General features: G+C 40.7%; 2 protein-coding genes across 5 annotated transcripts in view; one reads left to right on the top strand and one right to left on the bottom strand.

Annotated features, from left to right (window-relative positions):
• Positions 1-1548, top strand: part of mtus2b (microtubule associated tumor suppressor candidate 2b) — a 13698-nt gene extending 12150 nt beyond the window's left edge. For all 4 annotated transcript variants that reach the window (XM_020614706.1, XM_020614707.1, XM_020614704.1 and 1 more), the window contains one exon: positions 485-1548. In XM_020614706.1, the coding sequence (XP_020470362.1) occupies positions 485-692 (208 nt within the window). In that variant the 3' untranslated portion in view covers positions 693-1548. The remainder of the gene's footprint in view (positions 1-484) is intronic.
• Positions 1549-5660: 4112 nt separating this feature from the next.
• On the bottom strand, positions 5661-10020 carry stoml3a (stomatin (EPB72)-like 3a). The gene is given in 8 exon segments (XM_020614765.1): positions 5661-5852; positions 5966-6030; positions 6033-6093; positions 6698-6901; positions 7061-7143; positions 7347-7419; positions 8294-8397; positions 9972-10020. Coding segments are annotated over 8 exon segments (831 nt in total).
• Between the last annotated feature and the right edge of the window lie 1868 nt (positions 10021-11888).

The following is an 11888-nucleotide window of genomic DNA, read 5'->3' as shown; positions in this document are numbered from 1 at the left end:
GTTCAGCAGACACTTTCATAACATAAAGACGATACTGAAATCTGTATTTCAACAGCCAAAGTTTATCTTGATATGAAATGTATGTCTATACTGCAGTGATTTCCTGGATACCCATCTTATACAGGGTGGGTGAAAAGTAACTAGCTATTAAAAATTGGTTATAGAACTTGTGGTATCACTGGAGTCATGATGAAAACACACTAAATTGATTGATACTACAAGTTTTCTAGCCAATTTTTAATGCCTATTTATTTTTCACCCACCCTATATTATAACCCTGAGATGAAAGGTCAAGGGTTGAAGTGTACAGTTTTTGTTTTTTTTATGCAAATACAGCAATGGGTCATGTCCAAATCTTTCCCACACAAGATCATTCCAGTGGATGGATTGTAACTGACCTTGCAGCTGGAAATGTTGTTGCTTTAAAAGGAAGGCAGCACTTTTCAATGGCATTTATGTTTCAACATTTTCTCGTTCTTCTCAGACAACTCTCCGAGGAAAATGCCAACCTCCAAGTGCATGTGGAGAAGGAGAGCAACGAGAAGAAGCGGCTCAGTCGCACTAATGAGGAACTGCTGTGGCGTCTTCAGACAGGCGAGCTGAGCCCTCACATGTCTCCCAGCTCTTCGCCCATCCACCGACCCACCGATGAGTCAGGCTCCCCTGCTCGCCCACACTCCTATCATCAGTGACGCTCTCAAGGGAAGCCGTTCTATCAAACACTTGTCTGGAATCAGAAAGCCAGATTTTTGTTTTCCAACTTGTTGAACGTTCCTCTTAGTTAAAAGGGTAGGATTTTACACTATTGTATGTAAATGGACAAACGTGTTTCTTGGGAAATGCTACTTGCCTGTGTGATGCATTTCTAAAGTCAAACCTGAGAAATTTTAATCTCTGACCTAAAGAAATGTATAAAAAAATACCTCTGATTGTTCAAAAGGGAAATACTCCACCCTCCTCTTTCTATTAACATCTGAACGCCCGCCAAGCAGACGCACTGCGATACTGCAGTAGATGAAATACCTGGTCAGAGAGCAGCATCAAAGTCTGTGTGCCTCATACCCATGTTTTCACCTGCTTCTACATCTCCACCCTCTCATCCATCACTCAGGATGATGGACAAATAAGCAAACATCAAAAGTGCAACAATGAACTCGAGAAGCGCCTTTTCCATGCATCCTCTTACACCAGCAACATCTGCCGAGGCACAGGCAAGTCAGATCACAGAACTACCCAGGTTAGTAAGTTACTCTCAAAGTGTGAATTCTCCTTTTGAGCTGTGTTAACCTTTTGATGCTGAAAATTTTCATAAATCAGGAGTGCATGTGTAACCGGTCGCCTTTGGGTCTCTATACTGTCCTCCTAGTCCTCCGCCTGTCCCCCTGGTGACTGGCCATGCTGCGTTGTGTTACAATTCGCCCTCTGTAAGTAGCACTTCATCATATCCTCCCATTCACTGATGGGGAAAACATCTTTATGGTTACCTTCAAAGTAAGGAGGGGGGTTTCGCATCTGACTGCACAACCACCTTTACCTGGGACTGATTACAATCATGTGGGAGAACTGACAGTCCACCCACATTACCAGCATAGGTGGACGCCAGCCTCCCTGTGCCATAACCAGGGGTAAGCAGCTGACCTCTTCCCAGCCCAGTAGCATGGTGAGTGGGCATATCACCACTCTCTAACCCCTCACTGGACATGTTAGCTGGATAACTGTAAATGTCACAGGAAAAAAATAAAATTAAATTAAAAATTAAAAAAAATGAATATTTCTTTTTTTTTTTCCTTTTTTTTTTTTTTAGAAAATATATGAACAACTGATGCCTTCACATCCCCAAACGAAATAAAATATTAACTTCCCTCACAAAGCGCTACTTCAACAGCCTGTTAATTTCTTCTTTAGTCCAAGCCAAACCTTAACCAAAGGGTAAACGAGGTGGTCCATCAAAACGGCGTTCCTCGCGGAGCACAGTTGAGATGAAGCGGCGAAGCGTCGACAGCAATCTGATGTGGAGCGGAGTCCATCCGGGTCACGGCACCACGTGTAACCGGTCGCCTTTGGGTCTCTAAACTGTCCTCTTAGTCCCCCGCCTGTCCCTCTGTTGACTGGCCGTGCTGCGTTGTGTTAGCTTTGGGACACATGGACCGACACACTTGCTATTCACGGGGCCCTTTATTGCTGGTCATAGAAGAAAAATACATACAACAGTTAGCCTCCAGTGAGTGCTCAGCTCGCTCCTCTTTCCACTCGACACCGTGCAGGAAAAAGAGCGGGAAAGAGATGCGCCGGGTAATAACATGCAAACTATAAAACATAACTTGGACATACCTGGTCATAGAAGAAAAACACATACAACAGTTAGCCTCCAGTGAGTGCTCAGCTCGCTCCTAAACAAAAACACACAACAAGTTTACCCATGCGACCCAGGGTGGGCGATAAAAGTAAAATAGTCGCAAATTGATGGAGCGCTCACCTCTTTCCACTTGACACCGTGCAGGAAAGAGAGCGGGAGATGTGCGCGACCCCTATTTATACCCGGCTACCAACGAAGAAAAGCATGGCTCAGTTGCGAGTCCTAGTGGAGTGGAGGCTTCCCTGACCAGGCATGTGAACTAACTTACACATGAACCAAAACATTTTGTGTAATGATTACATCCTGGTTACATTCTGGGTACATATTGCATCCTGATTACATTCTGTGTACTTATTATACCCCGGTTACACATGCATTACCACCATCTAACCTCAGTCATCTGTCCTACACCCCCCTTAAAGACCTAGATCTCAGCACTGACCTGGAATGTGTGGTTACAAATCCACTGAACTGCCTACACAAAGTTATTCATTATAATCTGTAAAAACTACATGTATTGCTCTCTTTAACGCATGAACGGTCTTCCAGTTACAATGAACTTTACTTTAGGAGTGGCAAGGTGAAGGGGGCAACACAAGTTGTCTCATTTCTAATAAATCAGTTTTTATTCAAATCAAACAGATACAGTACATGATAGTATTTCACATTAATCTCACATTTTGTCAGGTAAGAAAATATAACGTTTCCTATAAAAGAAAAGCAGAAGCTGTAGAAGCCACCAAAGAAAAAATGATTAAACACAGCACTTCATTGTGTAGTGTAGCTGTCATGTCTGGAGCTGCTGTCAGTGCTGCAGAATCAGCCCTAAATGGTGCACACATTGCAGTGCTTGTTAAAGTATTCACTTGAACACTTGTAAATCCAGCATCTACACTGATCAGGCATAACATTGACGACCTGTACATCTGTATGCACTTCAGCCTTAACATTTGTGTTTATTAAGCTCAAAATGTTTGTTTGTCATAAATTCAATTACATGTTCACTATTGAGGTCATAGTTAAAGGTGGTGGTGTACTGGACTACATGATATTCAGAGGTGTTCCTAATATTCTGACTCTCATGTATGTCAAAATATGTCAGGACAAAATATACAGACACCTCTGAATATCATGTAGTCCAGTACAACGCCACCTTTAACTATGACCAATAGTGAACATATAATTGAATTTATGACAAACTGAAACATTTTGAGCTTCATAAACACAAATGTTAAGGCAGAAATGTTGCACTGAAGTGCATACAGATGTACAGGTGGTCATAATGTTATGCCTGATCTCTATATATTACATTATGGTTTAGAATTCATTCTTTAACTGCACTCGCAATTAAATAAAATTGTTGCTATTTTTTTTGTCTTGCTAAAACAGAAAATCTTGAGCTAATGGACAAAAGTACCACTCATGTACCTCTAATTGACTTTTGCCAAAATTCTTCATGAAAATAAGCTGGAAAATCTGCAGATCTATTACCTCATTTCTCATTGTAAAGAAGACTCTCAGGTGCTGAGAAGTGAGTTTTTAAAGGGAAGCAACTGCCATAAACTTTTTTTTTTTTTAACTTTCGCTTATGTTCCAATCAGCTCAACCGTCTGTTTTTGCAAGTTTATTTGGATAAACAGAATATGTACGCTCACTTTATTAGGTACACCTGTTAAATTGTACACACTTCAGTTCAACACTTCTGCTTTAACATTTGTGTTTATGAAGCTCAAAATGTTTGTCTTTGGTGAGATTGTCAAATGTATAAATTCAACTATGTGTTTATGATTGAGATCATAGTTAAAGGTGGTATTGCACTGGACTACATGATATTCAGAGGTGTTTTTAATATTCCGACCCTCTTATGTATGTTGCTGGGGAGGACAAAAATATAGACGCCTCTGAATATCATGTAGTCCAGTACACCACCACCTTTAACTGTAACATCAATAATAATTTATACATTGACAATTTCATCAAAAACAAACATTTTGAGCTTCATTAACACAAATGTTAAGGTGGAAGTGTTGTATTAAAGTGCATACAATTGTACAGGTGTGCCTAATGAAGTGGCCAGTGACTATATAAATACAATTCACATCCAGTTTTAAAAAGAGCAAACAAATATTTTAAAGAAATGTTCTTCCTTACTATAATAATGATATAATAAACTCCCCCAGACATAACGTGGATATCTACTCAAACAGGGACTGGTTGTAGGTGAATTCCATTTTCTGATGATTAACTTGATCGCTAGTGGGCTTTACTATGTTCTGAAAGGATAAGGCCGGCCCTTTTCTGTTTTAACAGTATTTTCAGCAGCCCCCCTACAGAGACTAAAAACTAACAATGATTCGCGTCTACTCATTTAAGTCGGCCAGTCCTGATTAGCTTATTCGTTTGTGCCATAGACCTCCATTGTTGTTCAAAAACATCAGAGAAACACGATGCTGCACTAGGTGACGCATTTCCTCATTATGAAACACCAGACCCTAATATTTCCTAAGAATTTCCAGAGAGCTTGTGTATGGACATTTGAGTCTTGCTTGTGGTGTTTCAGAATGAGGAAATACGTCACCCAGGGCAGCCGTGTGTTTCGCTGATGTGGTTTTAATCATTTCTCAACAACAGTGGAGGCCTAAGATGAGTAAACTAATCCAGGACAGACAGACATTAACAGTCACTGGAGTTAGCCTCTGTATGGGGACTGTAGGAAATACTATTAATATAGAAAATGGCTGGCCTTATCCTTTAAGGGAAATTATATTTCTCTCCATCAGGTGCTCCAGTTACACTGTGTCCTGTGGACATGACCTTGAACTCATTTAATGAATGTTTATTCAACACTAGAATAAAAGGTTTTGTTTACAGTTCAAATGTCAAAGGAGGTTGGTGTATTACACGGATGTCAGTCAGTTCTTCTGTTGAAAAGATTGTATTCAGTATTTGAGAAATCCATGCTCTGGATAGATGTCTATGAAAGCATGTCATTGTGCATCATTTTACATTTATTGTGCAATTCATATACCGTTTTGTTTCCAGTATTTGTCCTCCTTCAGAACTACAACTGTAGCTTAAAGGTTTGTGGTCAGTGATAAACTAATGTTTATACTGTACATGTCGCACTTTGTATTTAAGTATTAAATCACAATAAAAGTGTACAAAAGCAAAATTTTGTGTGGATGTCTTATAATAAACATTAAGCCTCTTGGACTATTCTTACCACTTAATCTCATATCTGTAATAACAATGTCAGTGCAAATCTGAGTTACTTCTTCTTGTAAGACTTGCTGGTTGAGATTCGTCACTTTGTCTGCATGAAATTCTGCAATATATCTATGGGCAGAGGGAAGATGATGGTTGAGTTCTTCTCCGCTGCGATGGAATGGAGGGTTTGCAGGTATCGCAGCTGGAGAGCAGAGGGTGACTCGGCAATGACCAAAGAGGCTTCTTTCAGTGCTCTCGAGGCGTTCATCTCTCCCTCTGCGGCTATGAACTGAAACACAGCGAGACTACCATTAATTTTCAGATATTCTCTCTCAGCACTTTTATTTTTTGGGGGTTAGAAGAGATGAGGAATTAAATAAAATCTGCCACGGCCCCGTCTACCTTAGCCCGAGCCTCCCGAGTGGCCTCTGCCTCTGCTGCCATGGCTCTCTGCAGCTGTTGAGGACATCCTTGATGTCCACACGTTCCACCTTAATACCCCACGGATGAGTGGCTGCATCCAGAGCTGCCTGCAGGAGAATATTGGGGGGAAAAAAACAATGTAGTCATATAAAGCCATTGTTAATTCCGCTTAATTATATTATCACCCAACTTTTAGGTCTATAATTCTTTTTTGCCTTTCATTATCTCATTATTTTGGCTTTGTGTAACATTTGTTCTGAGTCAAGCTCACATCACTGTCATTTTTCCTGACTGCTAATGCTCTTGGCTCGCACGTACATATTCTGCACCTGGTCAGCAAGCAAGCACATTATTGTAAGGGAATATGGAGAGTAATGAAATCAATATTAGACTTAGAAGCACCAGAACCTACAAGAAATCTGCAAGAGCTGTTTGAACAATGCTAATGCAGTGTTACAGAATGCATTCCCATTTTGTAAATGTAGACTTCAAAGTTTGAATGAAGGACAAACATTTTTTTGTTGCCTCCACAAATCTGGAACTGAGTTCAACTGATAGTGACAGTGGGCATGAGAACAAATTAAACTGTTTAAACCAAATTAAACCATTCCCTTAAAATCATTTTATAGTTATATTTAGCTGCCCCACTTCTGTGTGAACTCCTGATCTCCAGCTCCCCATAAATCTTATTACTACACAGCTGACCCATACCTGCATATTGTGTGATATGCCCTCTCGGTCCGACAACAGTTCTGAAAGGAGTTTGGTGCCGATTACATTCCTCAGGGTGGTTTGAGCCAGCAGATGTGTAGATGAGGGTGCGTTTGTCACATTGGCCACAGATGAGATTGGGCAGTATATGCGGAAGTACACCACACCATCCACAGACACGGTCACTGAGTCTTTGGTTAGGAACTGCAAAAATAAATTACGATATTGCCACTATTCTGACCATCCAGGATAAAGGCAAACAGTTATTAACCACAGAAGCTGCAGACAAGTGATATGATACAGGAAATTTTGAGAGACAAGTGATTTGCCCACATGTAAACACAGCAAATGCAAAAATCTTACCTCTTGTGCAGGGATGTTAAATGACACAGTTCTCAGATCGACCTTCACAAAGTCATCAGTACAGGGTATAATAAAGAAAAGTCCTGGAAATAAATAAAGATCCTGAGTGTTTCAGCAATATATCTAGTCCATCCAGTACTCTCCAACAATCCAACTGGTCTGAGACAACTTTCAGACAGAAGACTATCCAACTCCACTGAGGAACAGAACAGTGTGCAAAGATTGTAGATGAAGCCTAATTGGATCAATTTGTATACTCATGTATGCAACACAGTAGGTGACAAACCTGGTCCTTTAGGCTTCCTGTCTATGATCCGGCCGAGTCTAAAAATGACAGCTCGCTCATACTCTTTCACTATCTGTAGGTTAGAAACACAACCATCCATGAATAGAACATAAGAAACACCAAAAAACAAAAACAAATCCATGTTAAGGCAAAAACTGAAATGTGGCCACAATCAGTAAGTGGACTAAATGAAAATGCATCACTAAGGGCTTTGTCAGTTTGCAGAAGTAGTTGGCCAGTATTCGATAAGTATCCGCTGCCCTGTGCCATCCATTTCTTATGTGCTGTTGGTTTCTGACACATCACAGCTAGCTGCACATTTTATTTACTAATCTGACTGGCTGATAATGTGCTTCTGTAACTCACTTTGAAAACAGCACTTCCTACAGTGAACTACATGCTGAGAGTCAGCCTGCCTGAAAAGCTACTATAGCATGTATAGAATTAGACAATATCGACCTTTGCTACCCCAGTGGTTGTGGTACACAACAATTGACCTGGGAAGAATAAACTGAAAACACCACATAGATTGCACCAATTGTCACCAGGGTCGTTTCTTTTTTCTGCAAACAAAAGGTTGCCAACGATGCTGTAATCACGTAAAGTGTTCCACATATTGGCTTTAAAGAATTATGAACATACAGAGAGGTAGTGTTACTTTAACAGAATGGCAGGAGAAGGTGAATAAATTTTTGTATCCCAAATGTGTTTTACTCATCTTATAAACGTCCTGAAAGATTGAAGGAATTAACTGATTTTCTGACGTTACAAAAAATTCTTTAAAAGTTGTCAGTTATATAATGACCATAATGTCCAATTTCAGACCAGTGAATGCAGACTAAAAAGACCCCCACAGAAGTAAGTTCAATATTAATACTTTATCGGCTTAAAGAAACAGAGTGCTCTCATCCACATCAGAAATGAACATTAGTGAGACCATACTCTACCTTAAAACTCATAAAAATTGTGACTGGAAAGGTCACTGCTGCGAAGAGTAGGGATATGATAACCAACAGCCAACCAATACATCCCAGGCTCCCTGCTTTTTTATCTGTAGAGGGAGCGGAAAACACTTTAAAGGCTTATACTTTACAGAGAACAGCAGAATGCTGTGCATTTTCCATGGCACATTTGTTCCACACACGAGCATTTAAATCTAAACGGAAGAGTGTTGTAGTCATTTCACTGTCACACATTGAAATGATCCAGCAGGACAGATGACACGAACCATTCACACAACCAGACGAAGAGCTATGGTGAATTAATAGTGTAATTAATATCTAAGGGAAGTTATGAAAGTTGGCATGCACCTGTCCAACACAGTATTGGGGAGTAACTGGTTACATGTAGCTAATTCAATTAAGTTATAAATGTAACTAATTAGTTATTGAGAAGGATTACAGTTACTAATCAAAACATTGATTACAAAGGGGTTACATCTGAAGAGCTTCTTTTTGGTAAAGGCTTAGAATATAACATTTATTCTGTTGCTTCAAATCATCTCACGAGTCAGCAAAGCCACCGGGACAAATAACGCCACCAGGGGTAGGACGGCTAGCAAGGAAACAAGGAGCTGTCTCTACATCTAGATAATCTCCATTCATTTGGCAGGACGCATTAAGTTTTAAACACTGCTTTTGATTGGTTCTCCTGTTTGACTTTGCACTGCCTCTCATCTGCCAATCAAATTAACTCACTGCCACCAGCCAAAAACACCAAGATGGGTGGCCATGCTGCCAGATAAGAATGATTCTCAGCGCTGAAAATTCAACAGCATTTCCTTCCAAAATCAGAAAAAAAGATTTTCTTGGTGCCCGTTCTGTAGGCCACATTTCAACCATAATATACTGTGTAAGCAAAGCTATGTCGAAGAACCTTTAATAAAAGTTTGACAGTAATAAGTACAGTTGTGAGGTTTACACTGTCTGTTTTAAATGTATGTTAGGACTTTTGAGCTTTATTGACCAGTTAATTTTTTTTTAGACAATTCAAGATTCCTTTATTGTCCTGTTTTAGGCAGTGCACTAAAATGGGGCTCCACAAAAACACTACTCATGCACATCTATGCATACTGTATATAAGCAAGATTTTTCAAACAAGATTCACTCAAGTAACTTAAAGCAATAACTTACATTATTTTGAGGTAATTAGTTACACTACGTATTACATTTTTAACATGGTAACTAGTAATCTGTAAGCTATTACATTTCAAAAGTTACCTTTCCAGCACTGGTCATACAACACAGTCCAAAACCCAGTGGTATATGATTTTCAGTTCTAAAAACACGCAAAAGAAGCTAATCCTCACATCTGAGAAGCTGGAACCATTCTGTTTATCTCTTTTGACTGATAAATGACTTAACCGTACCAAAAGGAACAAGATGAACTTGTTGATGGAGTAAAAGACCACTGCTTGCTGTCACAAGTAGACATCTTTTCTGATCAAAAAGGACAATGCCTAGAGTTCCCGGCCCCTTAAAAGCATCTCTCTTGGGGCCCTCAAACAAATACCTGATATATTGAACCAGAATCATTTAGACTTTTTTCACATTCCTGGTAAATTATTAAATATGTTCACACCAACAGTCAAAGTGTAAGACTCAACAGATTATAAGAAGTATTTACCTTCAATATACTCCACAGGGTTGATCTGAAGACTACCTTGCGTCACCATCTCGGTTGCGCTGGATGTTGCGATCCTAAATGACTTTGTTGCCTGTGTGATAGAGTAAACGAAGAGGAGCTGTGTTTGTTTACCTGCCTGTTCTCCTCACTGGCTGTGGTCCATCTCCTTCTCTCATCGCCTTTCCAGAAGCCTGAGACACATACACACACAGACTCCTACAACCACTTGGTATGCAACTCAAACTCATCTAGAAGGTGCCAATAGGTAACTTAAGCCATAGAGCCTATGCAGCCCTTATACTGGAATCCCATTGTGGCAACCCATTGTACATTCATGAGCATGAGCCTGACACCTACTGAGTGCAGGTTATCAATAAACAATAGGTGGTATCTAAGCTATCACACCTGAGAGTTGGTGCAGCAACATGTGATCGTCATGACTCCACAAGCCTCCCCACATTTGAACTGTCAAAATTTCACAGTGAGATTTTGCTCTGTTTATGTAAAAAATACTGCATGGAATTAAAGAGATAAAAATGTAAACAAACTAAGGAAAGGGAGAAATACACAAACAGAAAACAGGAGAGATAAAATGACCTAGATGACAAAATCTTACATGTATTGATAGTACTGTGTAAATGAGAGCACCATGAACACATACAAGGACTGCAGACATGTACAGTAAGTCATCTCTATGATGTGAAGTTGTACAGTACAGTGCACAGCAAGGTCAAGCCAAGGAGTCACGAGAACTGATGTGTGAGCAGCGCTGCGTAATACCTTGCAATGCTAAGGTCTCTGGTGTGAAGAGCAGACATCTAACCAACCACAGGTGACTGCTCTGCACGCACACAGCCCCTCCTCTCTTGTGTTCCTGTAACCTGAGGGATGCCAAAATTGAGCTCCAGGAACGCAACTCCAAAGCGGGCGCACAGCAGTGGAAAGAAGTGAAGAACCTGTGAGAAGCGTTACTTGGCTCAAGATGTTTCCCTAAGTTCCAATAATGGAAAAACCCATTTGGACTCAAAGGTCAAAGGTCAAGGTCTGTGCCATTCCTGTGAATTTGACTGGGCGGCATAAAACCACAAAGCAGAAATTCTAGTCAATTAGTTATGTTGTTTCAAAATATGACAAGATTTAATTCTTTCTACTTTTCTTATGGAATTTAACTTGGACAATCTGTGCATTCAAACGATAAGGTCCACTACCTTTTCTCTATATTTTGACACCTCAGGAACAGGACTCTAATTTATAATTTTAGTCTTTGTTGATACCAGAACCCTTTTCAAACTATTTCATTTTTAATTGGATTAGGTCCCATTGCACTGACACATTGTCCCCTTTGCTGCTGCAATTATTCACTGTAATTTTGTGTGAAAAGGATCCTCTTGTCATCAGGACAGATTTGCTTCAGCAAAAGGAGAATAAAGATAAATGTATAAGACATGCAAAAAAAAAAAAAAGAAAAGTTTTCACAGGTGCAGGTCAATCAGAAAAAACAAGAGATCTGCGTCGGCAAATGGCACAATTCTTTCACCAAATTCCATCCATCCATCCATTTTCCTCCTCTTATCCGGAACCGGGTCGCGGGAGCAGCAGTCTAAGCAAAGATCCCCAGACTTCCCTCTCTCCAGACACTTCCTCCAGCTCCTCCGGGGGACTGCTGAGGTGTTCCCAGGCCAGTCAAGAGACATAGTCCCTCCAGCGTATCCTGGGTCTTCCCTGGGGCCTCCTCCCGGTGGGACATGCCCGGAACACCTCCCTAGGAAGGCGCCCAGGAGGCATCCGAAACAGACGCCCGAGCCACCTCAGCTGGCTCCTCTCGATGTGGAGGAGCAGCGGTTCTACTCTGAGCTCCTCCCGGGTGACCGAGCTCCTCACCCTATCTCTAAGGGTGCGCCCGGCCACCCTGCGGAG

This window comes from Monopterus albus, unplaced genomic scaffold (assembly GCF_001952655.1).
Source record: "Monopterus albus unplaced genomic scaffold, M_albus_1.0 scaffold150.1, whole genome shotgun sequence".
NCBI lineage: Eukaryota > Metazoa > Chordata > Actinopteri > Synbranchiformes > Synbranchidae > Monopterus > Monopterus albus.
Note: the sequence above shows the minus strand (reverse complement) of the source record. Positions and strands in the feature narration are given on the sequence as shown.